Genomic DNA, 20568 nt, shown 5'->3' on the forward strand with positions numbered 1-20568 from the left:
GGCCTCTTCTGGGTGAGCAGGGCCACAGCCGCCGGTCGGGCTCCCTGTGGGTTTGCGCAGGAGCCGGTCTGCGAGGCCAGCTGGGAGAGAGCGCGCTGCCTGTCAGGCTTCTGTGTGGCGCCGCTGGGTGGCCTAGAGGCCCGTGCTGTGCCCTGGCCCGTGGCGTCTGGCCGCACTCACTGCATCTCTGCGTGGGGACTCGGGAGCTGTGACTCAGGCGGAAGAGGGCGCACAAGGGCCTGGGGGCCCAGGTGCTGCCCAGGGCTCAGAGGTCAGCTGGGACCTGCCCTTCCACGCCAGACACTCGTGCTTCCCTCACCCGCCAAGCCTAGGGACCACACCCGTGCACGAATGTCGTGCACTGGGCCTCTAGTGTCATAAATAGTTGGTAATCAACTCAAGGGCCCTGATGTCTTCTTGCTTATCACTGTCACTCTAAAACTATTAACCTTTCTTCAAAACCACACAACATGACATCAGATTCTTTTCATCAAGAAGCCCTCCTGGTTGCTGTCATTTACTAAATTAAATTCCCTTGGGATTTCTCCCACTTCCCCTCCGTCTTTTTTGTTTTCTTTTGTTAATCCTCACCCAAAGGTTTTTGTTTATTTTTTTTAGAGAAAGTGGAGAGATAGATGGAGAGATGGAGGGAGAGGAGAGAGAAACATAGATGTGAGAGAGACCCATAGATTAGCTGCCTCCTGCTGGGGTCAAACCTACAACCAACATACATGGCCTTGCCCGGGAAACGAACCTGGGGTGTGCCCGACCAACGCTCTAACCACTGAACACCAGCGGCCAGGGTCCCTCCATCTTTATTAAGAAGTACAATCCATCGACCTGCCTATAATATTTTTAATATCCCTCATACCCCATTCCTTCAGTCCCCACTTTGGATCCATGTTCCATCATTATAATCACTGCCTTCTAACAATTCTTCATTCCATTGCTTCTCTCGCATGCCCTCAGGTTCCTTGACAAAAATCTTTTCTTTTTTATAGTGGCATGTGTTGTTATTAAAAAAATACAAAAGTGCCTTGGCTGGTGTGGCTCAGTTGGCTGGAGTGTTATCCTATGCACCAAAAGGTCTCCAGTTCAATTCCGGTCAGGGCACATGCCCAGGTTGCAGGTTCCATCCCTGGTTGGGGTGTGTGTGAGAGGTAAAAAAATCGATGTTTCTCTCTCATATTAATATTTCTCTTTCTCTCCCCCTCTCCCTTCCTCTCTCTCTAAAATCAGTAAAAAAAGATATCCTAGGGTGAGGTTTAAAAATATATATATATATATGTACACGTGTACACACACACACACACACACACACACACACACACACACAGTGGTACAAAAATTGTATCTCGAGTCTAATTCAGTTCTAAAGGTCTGTGATAACCTAATAGTACACTCCTGACTACAATCAAGTTACACAGATAAATGGTGTCTTTTCCTACTCTAAGAGTACATTATTTTTTCTATAATCACCTTATAGTCAATTTTATTATTCACTAGAGGCCCAGTGCGTGAAATCACACGAGACCCCAGACCCGCCGCGTCGCTAGACCCATCAATGCACCTCCTGGTGACCGGTTATTTGGTCGTTATGGCCACTGGCCTTTTATAATATAGACTGAGGCCAGGTGCACGAATTCGTGCACGGGTGGGGAGGGACCGTGGGAGGTTGGCCCTCAGCCCCCCTGGGAAAGGGGCCATGTCCACTGCCACCCACCTCTGGTTTCCCATCCCATCCCAGCCCGGGCCCAAAGGCCCCGGTGGGGTTGGAAGAGGAGGCGACAGTCACTAGGCCAGGCACGGAAGGAATGGATGCCGATGCCATGGTTGGCGCCCCACCACGACATGGTTCCCCACCTTCCCCCCTCCTCATTCCCTTGCCGCCACAGTGGCGGGTGGGCAGCCCCTGGGGAAGAGATAGGACGGGAGCGAGGCAAACCCTTGTGTTGAGAGCTGACTTTCAATAGATCACAGCAAGAGAACTGCTCTCTATGTACAAAACCCTAACCCAGAAGCAGGTCTCTACAAATGGTTTAGCATTAGGGGCCCGTTGCATGAATTCGTACATAGGTGGGGTCCAGCCAGCCTGGCCAGGGGGAGGGGACATGGGCGGTTGGCCAGCCTGCCTGCTGGTTGAGGGGACAATTTGCATATTAGCCTTTTATTATATAGGATATACACTGAGTGGCCGATTATTATGCGTTCAGAGATCATAATAATCTGGCCACTCAGTGTATACTGCCAAGAACAAATAGGCATTCAGTAGTGCTTAAAAAGTCCCACATTTCCCTAATAATTGCTTTCCTATTTTCTAACCACTTCAGCCTCTTCTCAAACCTCTGATGTCCATCCTCCATCTTTACTCTTAGCTGATCTTGTCTCACCCTTAAAAAAAAAGGAAGCAATCAGATTCCATCATCTTTCACTACTAAACCTGAACATATATTCTCTGCTTTTCCTCCTATGAAAATGGATGAAGTATCTAGTCCTATTTATGGCCAGTTCTTCCCTTTATTAACTGGAACCCATTACTCCCAGCTTCCCAAGAACTCTGTCTCCCACATCACCAATTTTTCCATTTTCTGGAGCATTTCTCTCAGCATACAAACTCATTCCAGTGTCTCCCATCCTATCAACTACCAGATATTTTTCTACTTACTTGTTCGTTATCTTGTTCTCTCTACTAGAATGTAAGCAGGAATGTTGTTCAGGAAACTCTAGTACCAGGGAACATTTTGATTTCATTTATACTGGATCAAATTGTGAGGCCATGCCAACCAAATGAGATTTTATTAGCTACAATGACTTCTTAGAAAACGCATACCCATTCACCACGTATTTTCCCGACCTTCTCATAGCAAAAAAAATTATACTCTGTATTACATAAATGCCCTATAGGTAATTTGATGATTTTAGGAAATAAGAAACTATCATTATACTAATGGTGCAATCAATTTCACATAATATCACAGTGTGATGAATTTCAACAACACTGAATTACACTTAGGTGGGCTCTGGTCGGCCTGTCCCAATTGGGGCAATCGGGCTGGGCTGGGCTGGGCTGGGCTAAGCTGGCAGGGGGAAGGGCCTCAGGTGGTTGGCTGGCCGTCCCCGTCCCTGTCCCCTGGTCAAACTCCTGGTTGAGGGGAGAATTTGCATATTAGCCTTTTATTATATAGGATCATCTCTTCACAGCCAGCACAATCCGTTTTGTGCTGCTCCCTGGCTAAGCGCTGCTAATTAGAACAACATTTCTTTACTAAGTAAATGTTTGCACACATTCCTGCAAAATGAACAAAACCAGAAAGGACTACAATAATTTAAGACAGAGCTAGACTAAAACCACTTCAACAGATTTCTTTCACTTATAGATTTTTAGAGACAGAGGGAGGAAGAGAAGGAGGGAAGGAGAGAGACTGGGAAAGGGAGAGGGGGGAGCGAGGGAAAGGGACAGAGAGAAGAAAAACACATTAATTAATTGTTCTATTTATTTATGCATTCATTGGTTGATTCTTGTATGTGTCTCTGCCCGGGGATCAAACCTGTAACCTTAGTGTATGAGATCGACACTCTAACCAAGTGAGCGACCCAGCCAGGGCTCGACAGACTTCAATATTAAATGTGAACTCTGAGACTGTCTGGGTTCAAATCCCTGCTCTGACATTGGTCTTTCTGTTTCTAAAACACAGTTGCTATGAGGATTATGTTAGTTAATATAATTAAGGATCTTAGAGCAGCGCTTGGCACATTGTAAGTACATGCCAGCTATCATTATTATGAAAGACAATCACTCAGTAATGCCAGAATAAATCCCACCTGATTAAAACAAGTAACATTCAGTGACTGAAGTGACCCACTCAGACAACACTTGAGGGTGGGCAGCTATTTTCACTATTTTGCAAGTAGGGTAAATAACAAATCCACAAAGGATGATTTTCTAAAAACAAAATAAAATTGAGAGAACTGCCAGGACTTACCTTCCATGTTGTCTAGGGAACAGTGGTGACACTGAACTTCGAAGGCGGACCAGGTGCCCAGGAGATGGCAGTAATGCAGAATCTTGGCTCTGTGAAACCATCATTAGAGAAGTCACCCTTGGTTCTCTCTTGCACACACTACACATCCAAAGAGTCCAGAATCCTACAATTCCTAGGGACTCTAATCCTAGAATTCATCGGGAATCCGACCATTTCTCACCCCTACTGCCAACACCATCTTCCTCCTAGTATGGAAGCAGTCCCCTTTTTCTTTTTTTGCAAACTCTGGTTGTAGACACTCAGGTGAGGTACAGAGGAGTATGATACTAGATTACATGGATGAAACAAATTGTAAACAGTATTACTGTGCTATCTATTGGGGAGTCCGCGGGATTGTACGCTCCTCGAGAGTTTAGAAAGCGCAAACTATCTTGTTCATTTCTATAACCAACCACCCTTCCCACCCAAACCCATGCCTTTTCCTCACCCTCCTATCAGGGCCATCTGACAAGTGCTATGGTTCGTAACCCCACAACGTTGCTCAAAACTTCCACTTCTCCCCAATTTTACTGCCAAAAGCCTAGTCTAAGCCACTAGCAATCTTTTGCCCCGATTACTGCATTCGTGTCCTGAATTGGTCTCTTTAGCCTTCTGTAATCTAGTTTTGGTACAACAGCCGCGGTAACCTTTTCTTCTCTTAGAAATCTTTTAGAAACAGAAATCCAATAGTGGCATTCCTTTAATAAAAAGTCTTTAATGACCTTCCATTGCCCTTAGAAAATTTTTTTACAAAGCCAGTGAAGCAATGGATACTCTCTACTTCTACTTCCTCGTCTTTTCTGCGGGTCCACTCCACTCCACTCCACTCCACCCGCCCCCAGACAGGTTCCAGCAAGACGAGCCTGCGTTCGAATGACTTGTTGAACACAAGCGTGCTCCCAGGCCTCGGGCCTCCGGAAAGTCCTCCTTCTCACCCGCCGCTGAACTAGCCGTGTTTCTAAGCCTTCCCACCACCCTCTCAGCTCACCCTTTCCGTGACTGCACGGCACTACCGTGAACTTAGTTTTGTCCTCTTTAGACTGCAGGCGTCACCGGGCATAAGTAACGAGTGTTTGGAGCCCCGTACACGGCACGTACTCAACATTTATTATTATGACTTTTAAAAATGAACAAATAAGAGAAGACCAAGCGGCATGCACCCGGCAAGCGTTTTAAAGGTTACTTGAAAGAAAGAAAACACTGGTCCCTTAACTAAAGTAAACGGCACCTCAGACGGGCCCCGCAGCCGCTCAGCCCCGGACCTCCCGGTCGCGCCCTCCCGCGGCCGCCGCCGCCGCCCCCCTCGCCCGAGCGCCCGCGGGCTCCGCGCTCCCGCTCCCGGAGCTCTCACCTCTACCCCAGGCGCGCGTGGCGGGACGTCTCTCCCGCCGCCCGAGAGCCACGCACACGCCCAGGCCGGGCTTCTCACCGGTCCGTGCCCGTTCCCCTTCCCACAGCCAGGCCCGCCAAAATTCCAACTAGGCTCCACCCGGCCTCTGACGTTGACGCACGCCGGCCAGAGGTGAGCTGATTGGCTGCGTCAGAGCCCTGGGCGGAAACGACTCGGGAGGGCGGCCGAGAGGGGCGGGAAACGATCCGTACGTAGAGCGGCCTGATTGGTTCACGTGACCTGCGTCCTCTTTGTTGGGGGCAAGGAACTTCCGGTCGGTCAAGTCCTGGGCACCTTTAGGTGAAATAAAGTGTTTAGGTGTCCTCCAGCGCCAGGAAGTGGAAGTATTCTCAGATGGTATTTTTACATGAGGTCAAAACTCAGTTCCTAACACCCTCCGGGCCTGTGTCATCCAATCCTGAGCCTCATTTTCTCTTTCTATTGCCTCAGGTATACAAGGTGTTGGACAAAGACGTGATCCATATTCTAGGAATTTACAGTCTAATTTGGTAGATATGATATATGCGTAATTAACATAAGGCGACTGCTAGTGAGTACCAACCTTGTGGAAGAGGAGGCAACAAAGGAGACGAGCGAGAAACATTAAAATAAGTAGGTAAAACGAATAATGTGGATGATAAACTCCAGGTCAAGAATTTTTTTAAATAAAAAGACCGTGTTTGACCAGGTGGGGAAGGAGCAGTTAGATGTATAGAGAAAAGGGGTGGCTACCTGCTTAGACTCTGTAGTTAATTAAGACTAAGATTTTAAACTGCCACATACTAACTGTGCACCCTTGGGTAAGTTAACCTCTCAGAGCCTCAACTTACTCATCAGCGAAGTGAACAGTAATAGCTATTTTATAGGGCATTGTGAGGATTGAGAAAACCTTGAAAATACACATACAATATTCTTACTACTTTCTTTGTTTTGTTTGTTTTGTTAATCCTCACCTGAGGATATTTTTTTCCATTGCTTTTTAGAGAGTGGAAGGATGGGAGAAGGGAAGGGAGGCACGGAGGGAGGGAGAGAGAGAGGGAGAGAGAGCGGGAGGGAGGGAGAGGGAGAGAGAGAGAGAGAGAGAGAGAGAGAGAGAGAGAGAAATCGGGATCCATGTGAAAGAGACTTTGATTGGTTGCCTCCCACAGGCACCCCAACTGGGACAGGGATGGGACCTGCAACCCAGTTAAGGTGCCCTTGACCAGGAATCAAACCTGCAACCCTGCAGTGCCTGGGACCAGGCACTATCCACTTTGCAACACTGGCCAGGGCATTACTATTTTATAGGCTTTGCTAAGGGAGATTGAGCTAACAAAGACAGGTACTCGGGAACTGAATGTACCAGAAACTGAAGGCAGAGAAGCACATTAGAAAATTGCCATAGTCCCAGACTATAAGAGTTGAAGGGAAGGGACAAATAGGAAACATTATGAAGGAAAACCTGTCTGCTTTAGTAACTGACCAAAGGAAAGTTACTTTTGGCAGGAAAAGGAGAGGACAGTGGCCATGTTGGCAATACCCAGGAGAAACTGGCAGAGTTATAGAAATGGACTAGAAGTCTAAAGGAATTTACCATCTCTTCCCCTTGTTTTGGACAGGGGAAGAGATGATAAATTAAGGTGGTGGGGTATTCTGGAGATTTCAGCAAGTGCCTTTAGATTTGTGATTGAAGCCAGAGGGACATAGGGCTTCAAGTATAGGGTTTGGGATGGTTTAGTGAATACAGGTGAGTTCTCTAAAGTAGAGATTGCGAAGCAGAATATCTGAGAATGTTTACCGGTTTAATGTACCAGATACTTAAATCAATTCTTCCATCTTTAGGCCCAGCAGGAGACAATGCTATTCAAAATCAGAAAATCAGACCTTCTACTGGGAGAAATAGCCACTTTTCACAGCCCGCCCTCCCCACCTCCCTGTAGAAATCTGTTTACATTTGCCTTCACATCTGCCAAGCTGTATGGTGCAGAACTCTCTAGAGCCTCATCCCAAACTTGAATTTGTCCAACCAACTGGACAAAGACCCTGTACTGAGAAAAATGTTACCCTTGATCAGAGGCAACCCTCTACTTAGAGATGAATGGCCCTACTAAGAAAGGGGAAAACCCAAGCTACTTAATTTTCATAACAGAATATTGTCTTTGCTGCTCAAATAAATGTCTATTGATTTTCAGCCAATCTAGAGGTTACTTTAAACAGCAGAGTATGATATTTTACAAAGAGAAGCCAATAAAAAACACTATCCTTGGTGGTTTCATTGAGCTCATTAGAATGTTCAACTCATCTTGGTTGTGCTGGGTTAATAACTACAATATATATTTTACATATGTGAAATACCTATCCAAGATTATAGCTCCATATATTTAAAGGACAAAATTACTACATAAATCTCTCAGCTCACTGAGAGCTTCTTAATTAATATTTTGTATTATACTTTACATCTTTGCAATTACTTAGCTAGAAAAAAGTAACAATTAAATTACTCAGCAATGACCAAATTTTCATAACAAGAGTATGTAATTTCAATAATTTTTAAATGACATACTATGTAAGTCAAAGGATGCCAAAGAGTGTTAAATTATTTCTACGTTTTATTTGCCTTTCATAGCAAAGCAGTTTGGGTACCTTTTGTTGCTCCATTAAAATATTTGAATATCAGTTCATATACTTGATTTCTGATGATGGCAAAATAAATTTGACATTTCATTAAAGGCAATTCCAAGTTAGCCCTTTTATTATAGGTCAGATGGAAGTGTTAGCCAGTCTTCACAAGAATCTTGATTTTATGATGCACACAATATATTTTATCTGTGTTCATATTAAATAATCATAGTTCAAAGTTATTTTTCTCATTTTTTAGAAAATAATACTTTATTTTTTTAGAACAATTATAGGATTACAGAAAAATTGGAAAGAATAGAGAGTCCTCATATCGTCCCTTCAACACATAATTTCCCATTATTAACATCTTGCATTAGTATGGGACATTTATTATAATTGTACATTATTACAGTATTGATACATTATTATTAACCTAAGTTCATAGTTTACATTAGGGTTCACTCTTTATGTTATACATTCATGCAGAATAGTTTAACTGCCCTAAAACTCCTTTGTGCTCTTACCTATTCACCCCTCCTCCCCAACCCCCAACTTTTGACAACCACTAATCCTTTTACTGTCTCTATAGTTTTGCCTTTTCAAGAATGTTATATAGTTGGAACCATACAGTATGTAACCTTTTCAGATTGGCTTCTTTCACTTAGCAATATGCATTTAAGGTTCCTCCTTAAACTATGTCTTTCCATGGTTTCATAGCTCATTTCTTTTTAGCACTGAATAATATTCCATTGTCTGGATGTACCACAGTTTGTTTATCCTTTTACCTATTGAAAGGCATCTTGGTTGCTTTCAAGTTTTGGCAATTATGAGTAAAGCTATTATAAACATTAATGTGCAAGTTTTGTGTGGAAATAAGTTTTCAGTTCATTTGGGTAAATGCCAAGGATTGCATGCCTGGTTTCCCAAGAAATTGCCAAACTGTCTTCCAAAGTACTATTTTGCATTTCCACCAACAATAAATGAGAGTTCCTGTTGTTCCATATCCTTGCCAGCACTTGGTGTTGTTATTGTTTTGGATTTTAGCCATTTAATAAGTGTGTGGTAGTATCTTGTTTTAATTTGCAATTCCCTAATGACATATAATATTGAGCATCTTTTCATATGCTTATGAGCCTTCTGTATATTTTCTTTGGTGAGGTACCTGCTATTTTTTGCCCATTTAAAAAATTGGGTTGTTTTATTACTGTTGAATCTTGAGAGTTCTTTGTATATTTTGGATACAAGTCCTTCATCAGATATCTGTTTTATAAAGATCTATTCCCAGTCTGTGGCTTGAGTTAGTTTTTGTAGAAGGTGTAAGGTCTGTGTATAGATTCAGTTTTTTTTTTCTTTTGCACATGGATGTCCAGTTGTGCCAGCACCATTTGTTAAAAATACTATCCTTTCTCCATAAATTTGCTTTTTCTCCTCTGTCAAAGACCAGTGAACTCTCTGCGTCTATTTCTGGGCTTGCTATTCTGTTCCTTTGATATATTTGTCTATTCTTTCACCAACATCATGCTATCTTGATTATTATAACTTTATAGTATTTCTTGAACTCTGGTAGTGTCCTCCAATTTTATTCTCCTGCAATACTGTGTTGGCCATTCTGAATCTTTTGCCTCTGTATAAATTTTATAATCAGTTTGTTGATATCTACAAAATAACTCATTGAGATTTTGATTGGGATTATGTGGAATCTATAGATCAGGGTGGGAAGAATTGACATCTCAATACTGAGTCTCCCTTTATGTGAACGTGGAATATCTTTCCACTTACTCTTTGAGTTTTTTCATCAGATCTTGTACATATTTTATTATATTTATACCTATTTCACGTTTTGGTGCTAATATAAATGTTACTCTGCTTTTTAATTTCAAGTTCCAAGTGTTCACTGCTGGTGATATTAGTAATTTGTGTCTTATATTTTCAGTTAACCTGGCTAGATGTTTGCCAATTTTATAGATAATTTCAGAGAATCAGTTTTTGGTTTTACTGATTTTTCTCTATTGATTTCCTGGTTTCAATTTAACTGATTTCTGCCCTAATTTTTTTATTTTTTAAAAAATATTTTATTGATTTTTTTACAGAGAGGAAGGGAGAGGGATAGAGAGTTAGAAACATCGATGAGAGAGAAACATCGATCAGCTGCCTCCTGCACACCCTACTGGGGATGTGCCCGCAACCAAGGTACATGCCCTTGACTGGAATCGAACCTGGGACCCTTCAGTCCACAGGTCAATGCTCTACCCACTGAGCCAGACCAGCTAGGGCTCTGCCCTAATTTTTATTATTTATTTTCTTCTCCCTTTTTTGGTGTTTAATTTGCCATTCTTTTTCTAGTTACTTAAAGTGGAAGCTTATATTATTGATTTTAGATCTTTCTTCTTTTCTATATAGGCATTCAAAGCTATAGGTTTCCTGCTAAGCATTGCTTTTGCTTCATTCCCCAAATATTGATGTTATGTTTTAATTTTATTTGTTTAAATTTCTTTTGAGACTTCCTCAACCCGTGTACTATATACAGGTGTGTTGTTTAATCTCCAGGTGTTTAGAGGATTTCTAGGTATCTCGGAGTTGTGACCAACTTAATATTTTTACTTGAACAAAGTAAAAGAGTATCCCCCAGAACGTAAATGTAAAACCATTTGGTTTGCTTTTCTATTTAAGATAATATAGAAATCTATTTTCTCCAGTATAAAATAGTAGGGGAAAAATTAAACTAGAAGCCTTAAGCAAGAAATTAAAAGTAAAATTTTCATAGTTAATTTTAGAAATGTTTTTAAACAAACATTCTCCCTGGGATGAAGTGGGAAAATCTTTTAATCTAAATTGCTATTGAATTTATAGTGTGTTCTCTTGGCATGAAGACATAATGAACTATTTTGATTTCTCTTTGATTTCCTGTTTGATTCTATATATGTGTGTATTTATGTGGATTAAATCAAGTTTGTCTAGGAGAGATTCTTATGACAAAGCCAAACAGAGGATATATTTTAATTTTCTCTTAAATGTTATAGGTTCTAGATACATAGGTTATTGTTTACTTTTATGGCAGGCCCAGTATTAGTTACTAACTATAGGTTCACAAAATATGGCACATCCCTATATTTTCACCTCCTTAGCTAGAACATTTTCTAATTCAAACAACACATACTGGTCTCTAGTAAAGGGATTTGCTCATACTTCTAGAATTAACAAAACAGATCTGAATCAAGCAATAAGCTTATATGAAGCTGAATCCAGAAAATGCATCCTATGAAATGAGCTAATCACATTTGAACAATGTGAAAGATTCATAAGCAAAATTTTATTTTGCAATAACTTTTTTGTGATTGTGATTATATAGCCTAATCTAGGAAGAGAATGAAGAAATAGTGGTTCTTTTTAGAAATGAATAAACTTCCTACTGTACAAGTCCACATACCTGTAGCACAATGAAAGAATAAAGATGACTTCCTTGCCCTGTGGTTATAGCAAATCCAGTGAACCAATGTATCCACTTCATCTAGGCCAAAAATTTTCCCTTTGTCCTGATGACCAAGTAAAAGCTCACAGTGCTCATATGAAAAAAGCCACATTATAACTTTGGTACAACTGTGGCTGCAATAAAACTACAACATACACATATATACACAACCCAAATAGGTTTGTCTTAAATGGATGAAGAAATATAATAATTTATTTCACAAATACTTCAGAGATCTTTTTCTTGAAGAAATCTGTGACCAATCATTTTTCCTGCCTATTTAAAAGGTACTTAAAGTTTATCAGTAATACTTCTTCCATATAATTACATTTATTATGTCCCATGATGTCATACCCTCATTAACTAGATGAACAAATAGTTCAGTGCTCACCTAAACTGAACATTTAAAGAAATGACTCTATTATCAGAAGAATGGTATGTTAAGAATTCTATTTTGCGATTTTATGGAAATCCACACAAAAAATGTCCTACATGGAACATACTGGTTTTCTTTCTCCTAAAACAAACATAATGAGCCAAAATATTTGAATGAAAACAAATAACACAAAAGTAGAACTCTTGGAGGAAAGAAATCTGACATTTACCAGCAGTTTGGGGGAGGCGAAATGTCACCACTTAGATGATGCAGTCCATGACATGAATTTGTAATGTATCTATGTCAGGCAGGACTTCTCCACACTTGGGGCAAGAATGAATTGGTATATTTTGCTGCTGCTGTTGCTGCCAGTTCCTATCATCAGCTCCTGAGAATAAGCATTAAGTGAAATATTATTCCATTCCTTCCATGTTACAAGCAGTCTTATTTGATGGATTTTAATAACAGATGGTTAATTTTAACATCAGTTAAACATTGTAATCTGTACCTAGTAGGAAGTGAATCCAGGTCATTTTTGTTTTTTACTGAAGTAATCTACACACACAGAAAATCTCCAAAAGTAGTATCTGCTTCCCTATTATTTTAAGATTTAGGCTTTATTCTGGGTTCTAGGTACATGAAAATACATGGTTTTATTTCTAGATACCAGGAAATAGATGCTCTAGTAAAACCTAGAATATTTGAGAGAAGAAAGAGATAGATGAGGATATAAGCTAAAGAGGAGAGATGTGGAGAAAATGATGAGAGAGCATGGAGAGGTGGCATCCTAGAACAGTATGTATCTTCTTAGAAGCAAAGACAATAATTGTGTTCATTCAGCAGATACTTTTGAGTACCATGTGAGATGGAAGAGAGCGATACAGATATGATGGGGGTGTGAGACAAGAAAAGTGATAGCGTGGCATGGGAGGGAAGTGCCGTGGCTGTGTCATGCACAAGGTGGTTTAGTGGGAAGGCAGAGAAAGGCACCTGGCTCAGAATGCTCTGTGCAGACAGGCCCCTTGAATGAGGCTGATTCTACTTGAGAGGAGGCCTAAGAATGAATAAGGGTTATCCAGGTAAAGTAAGTGAGGAGAAAGAATTGAAGAATTATTTTCCCCAATTTTGGAATGGGACTGAGATTCGAGTCTAAATCAAAGAATGCTTGAAATGAGCATTGACTGTAGGTAGGCCCCACATGAGTGAACTGTGGTCAGTGCTGGAAATGATTTCTGGCTCCCGGGGCATCTCCTTCATCTGACCTTTCTGGACAAATGCAAACCATTTTGGTTTTGTAGCGTCTCCACACAGATCTCCAGAATTCATTCAAATCCTCAAATGTTTGTTTGTTTTTTTGGGAGGATGACAGTGGAGGTAACCTTTAACATGGCTATTTGCTTCTGAGCATATTTGAATTGAATAACATGTGAGACTATTATAGATAGTTTGTGTTTAGCAAACTTTAGAAGTACACTTGAATAGAAATATTGATCACAAGACATGATTTCTAAAGCAGGGAGATTTCTCCCCCTTTTATTGAATTTATTGGATGACACTGGTCAACAAAATCATATAGGTTTCAGGTGCACAATTCCACAACACACCATCTGTACACTACATGGTGTGTCCACCAGCCCCCTCACCCCCAAAACTCTTCCACTGCTACTCCTACACCCCACTCTGGCAATCCCCACACTGTTGTCCCTGTAACAGGGAGCTTTCTGATGGTCTCATTGTTCTACATTAGAGATCAGTAAACTTTTTCTGTAAAGGGCCAGAGAATAAATACAGGGTGGGGCAAAAGTAGGTTTATAGTTGTATATGAAACAATTTATTCTTGTATTATTATTTCTTAATTATTGTATTATTTTCCATTTGAACAAGTATAAACCTACTTTTGCCCCACCCTATATTTTAGACTTTGCATGTCATATAATTTCTGTCACAGCTACTCAACTCTGTTGCCATAGACAATAAATCAACAAAAGTGCATGACTATGTTCCAATAAAACTTTATTTATTAAAACAGGGCAGATTTGGCCTGTGAACTGCAGTTTGTCAAACCTGCTCTAGAGAACAACTAGCCAACTCTCAGGGACTGTTGACTTTTCATTTAAAGCTCCATTGCATTGAAGTGTGCCTTTTTTTTTTTTTTTCCTGGCCTAGGTTTAAAGACTCAGACTTGGGATTATGGGTTCCCTCTACCTCCTGGCTCTTCACTATAAAATAAGCTTAGTCAGTTTTTATTATTAACACATTACACTCATTTCAGCCTTTGCCCTTTCATTCTCATACCGAACTTATCTAAATCCTAGCTTAAAGGTCAAGCTTATAGTCACATCTTTTCAAAGCCTATCTCAACTTGTCCGGCTCTAAATGATCATCCTTTCTTCTTATCTTTAGCAGTATTATTTCTATTACTGAAGTATTATCTTGTATTATGAATTCATCTTTGTATGTGCACATCTTGTCTCTCCAACTAGACCATGAGCCCTCACGGATCTGACCATGACTTATGCCCATTTGTTTCCTTGTGCTCAGACAGTGACCTAGACCAGATTAGACACTTAAATGGCTGCTGTTGCTGATGAAATATACTGAGAGGGGCTCCATTTAAGGCAGCTTTGTTAGAAAATGAAAAAAAAAAAAATCTTAAGACATCTTATCTCTGGAATATTGTTTTTTATAAAACAAAATAAAGCTTATTAGGAATAAATTTACACTTTGTGATGATTTTTAGATTATACATGTAAACCAAAGAGTGACCAATTCTTGTTTCAATTCTTTTTCTTTTTAATGTAAATAAGCATTTGTCTTATATAGTTATGATGAATGGAAATCGTCCCTTAAAAATCCAGGTGCAAGAGATCACCCTTTTTGACTCAAGACAAGTGTGTAGATACTTCTGGATATGAGGTATATTGATGTTCCTAGGATATTTAAAATTAGGCTAGGGAAAATGCATAGCAGTGCTCCAGTGGGTAGATGCAGCTTTCAGAGAACATAACTTTACCCACTGATGCTAAAAATGCCTGAGGCTATTATTTATGCCAGTTCACATGCTGCTACCTCTGCCCCATTAGCCTTTTTTTTTTCTTGTAAAAGAATTTTGGTGGTGGTGGTAGGGGGAATAGGAGGAGATGGAAGGTAAAAGGGGTACTCAGAGACATTTCCCCAAGATTTAACATTTAACTATACATACTAATATTACTTCCTTGCTGCTGATAACATTGTGATCTAGTTCCATTTCAACAGTCAGTTGCTTTGTGGAAGGAACAGACTTGTCCAGCGTTAAGAAAGAATTTAAGGAAATTTCACAGTTTTATGTGAAATTTAGGATGACATCCTAAACCCAGAGTCTTCTTACTGGCATTATATTAACTTTTCTTCTTGTCATGTCAGTCTTTGATCCTTTGAGTGTTATTTTTTTTCATATCTAGAATCAAGGATAACACTTCCCTTTCAGTATTAAGACCATGATTTATTACAAATTATAGAATATTATTACTAGTGTATTAAAACCATATAATAAACATAGCCTTTTACTTTTAATAAGTTTCATGATCAATTTCATTCAGGAAATTAAAATCTGGATGTAGTATATAATTAATGACAATATTTCATGCAGTACCATGTAGAGTTACGGGACAGATAACCTTGGGTTCCATGAGGCTCACAAAGCCTTGGGTTCGATGGTCCAGTTCTGCCCCTAATTCACCTTGTGATCCTGAATAATTTAACCTTGCCTTCTGTAAGGTAGTGATGATATATATCTGATAGAAATTTGTGAGGATTACATGAAATAATGTATATGAATGAAAAGATCAGCACAGGGACCACTCATAGAAAACTCTCAATAAATGGTAATAGGTGGTGGGTGAAGATATAAGTTCTGAGAGAGCTTATTTAAAAGAGACTTAAGTGTTTGTTTAGAACACATAAATAATTATAATAAACTAGAGACCCAGTGCACGAAAATTCATGCACTGGGGGGCGGGGGTCCCTCAGCCCGGCCTGTCCCCTTTCACAGTCCAGGAGCCCTCAGGGGATGTCCTACTGACGGCTTAGGCCCGCAGGGAGCCTCCCTCTGCGGGAGGCGACCAGGCTGATCAGGGGAAGGAGCCGCCCCCATCACCCCACCACTGCTGCCACTGCCAGCCGCCACGGCTGCCTGCCTTCGGCTCTCGCAGCTGCCGTGGCTTTTTCCGGAAGGACGTCCAGAAGGACATTTGGCTGTCCGGTCTAATTAGCACATTATGCTTTTATTATTATAGATATAGATAGCAGGTAAGTACTAAAACAGGAATAAAGTACTTTGGAAATTCAGGAGGGAGAGGTCACATTCTGTTGGTATCATAAAGGTGACATTTGAAAGGGTTTTTAAAGATGGGATAAGAGTTCACTGGAGAGAGACTGGAGGAATACAAGGATATGAGGGAAGGGCATCTACATGAAGGACACTCCATAAACAAGTATATGTAGGTATACAAGTTTATGGCAAGTTCAAGGAACAAGGAATGATTTAGTTGGCTAATTGCTGTAGGGGAATGCAGTGAGAGAAGGCTTAAAAGTTTGGCTATGCCAGGCCTTAACTGTCAGCATGAAGAGTCTGGCCTGGATTCAATAGGTAATGGATAGAGAGCGGAGTACTATGGAAATAGGCTGATGTGTACTATATTTTTTTGGTAGCTTGATTTGAAATCCATTATATAGGATGCAGAGGAATTTTTTTTTAAGCATCTTCTTTAAGGATAGTTATTCCCTGGATTCCTGAAAGCTTAGAATCACACATGACTCACCTCTTTGAACGAGGTAGTCCTGTTGGTCAGGGTCACTGGTTCTGGCTCCGTGACGGCTCTGCATTTCCATCAAGGACTGCCTACTGGGATTAAAAGCAATACTCTATGTGATGTTCTAAAATCCTGAAACATGACAACATTAAGAACACATTCAGTAGAAGTATGAGAAAAAAAGAGCTGAACTGTATACAATGCCAAGGTGCATAGAAACCAGAACTTAAGACTAACTTGAGTTGTAGATATTGTTGGAACTAGGACATGATGTAGTAAAAGTAAATAACAATTAAGATTTTTTTAAAAAAATCAATTAGGAAATAACCAAACTGTTAATTGGTAAGGGAATGTATTAGAAAGAAGTGGCATACTTCTAATAAAACACTACAGAGCAATTAAAGAGAATTAATTAAATCTGCACATATATACACATTCAAAAAATCACAATGTTATGTAAAGCAAGTTGCAAAACTATTTATAGTGATCATTTTGTAGCTTAAGCATAGAGAAATTAGTATTATTTTAAGATGTATAGATATGTATATATGTAAAAATATAAAACAGATGGGGATGCTACCCACAAAATTCCAGGCAGTATGGGGAAAGGGAGAGAGAAATACAATGCAGGCTGGGGAACAACAAGACTTCAATCTCATCTGCTATAAAAATATACTTTTTTCCTTTTAAAAAAAATATATATTTTATTGATTTTTTCAGAGAGGAAGGGAAAGGGATAGAGAGTTAGGAACATCGATCAGCTGCCTCCTGCACACTCCCTACTGGGGATGTGCCCACAACCAAGGTACATGCCCTAGACCGGAATCGAACCTGGGACCCTTCAGTCCACAGGCCGACACTCTATCCACTAAGCCAAACCAGTTAGGGCTACTTTTTTTTCTTTTAATAAAAATATACTTGAAGTAAATAAAAGAAATATGAGTAACTGTCAATTCTGGATGGGGTTCATATTGGTGTGTATTTTGATCTCTGTATTTTTATTTTTCTATATATTTCAAATTTTTCTCAAAATGAAAATTTAAAGGACAGAAGCAAATTTAGCAGTATTTCTTTTAAGATATATTACAGAATTATTTTAAGTGTTAGGACTATTGCATCTATAACAATGGCAAGATATGACTTTGAAACACAATGTCATGTTTTTACAGCTAAAAGCAAAGAACTTGATCAGGTTTCCACAAAACACTGCCAAGTCTTGTAAGTCAAACTAAGCACAGGAACCCAAGTGACGTGTAGCCAGAGATTCTTACAGCTCAAATTAGGAACCATCTTTGACAGGTCCCATGTTGAAATGTGCTCTAAGTCTTCCCCTCACCTTACCTGCCTCCATCTTCAAAAACATTACTGTCTTTCAGCAAAATTGCCAGCTGCAATGCCAGTTGCTCTTTTTCTTCATGAATCTTCTCTCTTGCTGCTCTTTCAGCATGAAAGTCCGAGCAGTAAACCTCCATCTGTTAGAGGAAGAAAGAGACAGCAGTTACTATCTAGATGAGGTGGATTCTCTATAGCTCACCTGTTGAGGTGAAAAGGCAGTGCTGCAGCTGTGGTATGTCTATGACAGGTACATGTTCCTGCTAGAAACAAATATAGTGACCAGGACGTTCCAACTACCTTCAAGTAGAAGACACAAGTTGTGTATGTGTGTGCACTTTAAACAATTAGAACTCAGCAATTACATTGATATAAGTGGTTTAAGTACTGTATATAGTAGCATTAATTCAGTAAAATTCTTTGGTCTCTTTTTAAAAAATAATATACAGGATTAGCTTAAGATAGTAAACTGGAGGCCCGGCGCATGAAATTGTGTGGGTACGGTCCCTAGGCCTAGCCTGCGATCAGGGCCATCTTCTGCCTGTTCGCCAATCCCCAGGCCAAGCGCTGCCTCCGCCACTGGGGCAGGTAGGCCGCCTCGCAGCTTCTGTCAGTATCACAAGCCCCTGCAGCAGCAGTGGCAGTGGCGCCCGCGTGAGTGGCCCCAAGTGGGCAGCATGTTCCATCAGCGGCCGGCCTTGGGCACGCACATGGAGGTGAAGTCGCCAACACCCACTTTCCTGCCAGCTTGAGCCCCTGAGCAGCCGCGCACGAATGGAGGTGAAATCACCGGTGCCCACTTTCCTGCCGGCCTGAGCCCCCGAGCAGCTGGGGATGAGCTGGGGATCCCAACGGCCTGATTGCTAACCCTGTCCTCCTGCCACCCACCCCAGTTCCCCCGTTCACCATCACTGATCCATCGGAGCCTGCAGGCCAAGGGGAGGGACCAAAAGGTCAGCTGTTCTGCCTGCTCAGCAGTCCCCAGTTCCACCCCGCCACCACCCACCCACTTCCCCGTGGTTCCCTGTTCACCTGTGGGCGGGGTTGGGAGGGTGGGGGAGGTGGGGGAGGGGAGGGACCGAGGGGTGGTCAATGCACCTCATGGCGACTGGTCAAGCGGTCGTTCTGGTCATTATGCTTATGGTCCCTGGCCTTTTATTATATATGATGGTTTATTTACTTTGTCAAGCATATTTATGAAGGCTGGCCTTAAGTTAAATTTAAAATAATAAATAGGTGCTATTTATTGAATTCTAAACACATGTGAAGTCCTATGTTGACTATCTTATTTCAGTTTATCAAAAATCCTGGGAATATAAAATTGCTATGCTCATTTCATATTACAAATTCAATAGCTCTTAATCTTTGGGAGATTATTTAAGAGGTCAAGCCTGCATTTGAACTCAGATTGAAGCCCATTACCATGGACTCTTCCATATACCATGTCACTTCCCATAGAGCAGTGATGGGCAACCTTTTGAGCTTGGTGTGTCAAACTTCGCCAAAAAACTGAGCATAACTCGGGTAGTGTGTCACTTTGAGGAAAAAACTAACTCCAAGACTCTAGTCACAAATGTTTCATCCTCAGGAGCAGCAAATGTTTCATCCTCGGCATGCGGCCGCGTGTCATCAGAAATGGCTACGTGTGTCAGTGCTGACACGCGTGTCATAGGTTCGCCATCACTGCCATAGAGGGAGGCAGCCTCCAAGATGGTGCTAGTGATCCTCACCTGCTGGTATTCATATCCTCATGTATTCCCCTCCCACAGTGAATAGGCAACCACTAGGATACTGCAGAAGTGATGGTGTGTGGCTTCTGAGACTAGGTCATAAAAGACACTATGGCTTCTGCCTTGTTCTCTCCTGGATCACTTGCTCTGGGGGAAGCTAGCTGCCATCATTAAGTGCTGAAGTAGCCATATAGGGAGGCCTACAGGTGAGGAACTGAGGCCTTTCACCCACAGCCAGGTGAGTGAAACATCTTGGAAATGGATCTTCCTTCTTGAGTGCAGCCTCATAAGAAACCCTAAGCCAGAATCACCCTGCTAAGCTGCTCCTGGATTCCTGGCCCACAGAAAGTGTGTGAGATAAAAAGTGCTTATTGTTTTAGCTGCCAAGTTTGGAGAGCAATTTGTTATCTAGAAATAGATAAATATTATATCATGATAGCACTTTCTTAAGTTATAAAATTATAAAGTAAAAATGAACTACTTAATAGTGAGTTGAACATTATTCTAATACCAGTTTTTAACTTGCTATATTTAAAATTAGGGTTTTTTATTTTCAAATTTAGGGGTTCTAGGATATAAATTTTAACCTATTACTTTTAAAAGTAAAATTAATAAAATTTTAAATATTCCATCACAATTGTAGTTCAAAAGGAAAGCATGTAATAAAGAGATCTTTGTAAGGGAGTTCCTGCCATTTGTGAGTAATCCAAAATTTTATGTAATCATTGATGGATCATGGGCCTTTTTGAGTCAGACCTCAATTTGAGTTAGAGTCTTCAATTCAGATTTGATCCACTAAGAATTGGGTCTTTATTTTGTCCATTCCTATATCCCCAGTAGTGAGAACAGTGCCTGACATAT

The 20568-nt window shown here is 40.8% G+C and overlaps 1 protein-coding gene and 1 long non-coding RNA gene across 3 annotated transcripts in view; one reads left to right on the plus strand and one right to left on the minus strand.

Moving 5' to 3' along the window:
* Window positions 1-5683: 5683 nt before the first annotated feature.
* LOC114234745 (uncharacterized) lies at window positions 5684-7569 on the plus strand. The gene is made up of 3 exons (XR_003620923.2): window positions 5684-5769; window positions 5863-6024; window positions 7234-7569. It is a non-coding gene; the product is annotated as an uncharacterized LOC114234745 (long non-coding RNA).
* Window positions 7570-8308: 739 nt separating this feature from the next.
* Window positions 8309-20568, minus strand: part of OPTN (optineurin) — a 61003-nt gene continuing 48743 nt past the window's right edge. The window contains exons 12-14 of one of the 2 annotated variants that reach the window (XM_028158920.2): window positions 17987-18117; window positions 16655-16737; window positions 8309-12243 (exon numbers count right to left, since the gene is read on the minus strand). In XM_028158920.2, the coding sequence (XP_028014721.2) occupies window positions 12116-12243; window positions 16655-16737; window positions 17987-18117 (342 nt within the window). In that variant the 3' untranslated portion in view covers window positions 8309-12115. Of the gene's footprint in view, window positions 12244-14893; window positions 15292-16654; window positions 16738-17986; window positions 18118-20568 lie in introns of those variants that run through there. The other variant, XM_028158923.2, reaches the window with a different exon arrangement.

Source organism: Eptesicus fuscus, chromosome 5, assembly GCF_027574615.1.
Source record: "Eptesicus fuscus isolate TK198812 chromosome 5, DD_ASM_mEF_20220401, whole genome shotgun sequence".
Classification (NCBI taxonomy): domain Eukaryota; kingdom Metazoa; phylum Chordata; class Mammalia; order Chiroptera; family Vespertilionidae; genus Eptesicus; species Eptesicus fuscus.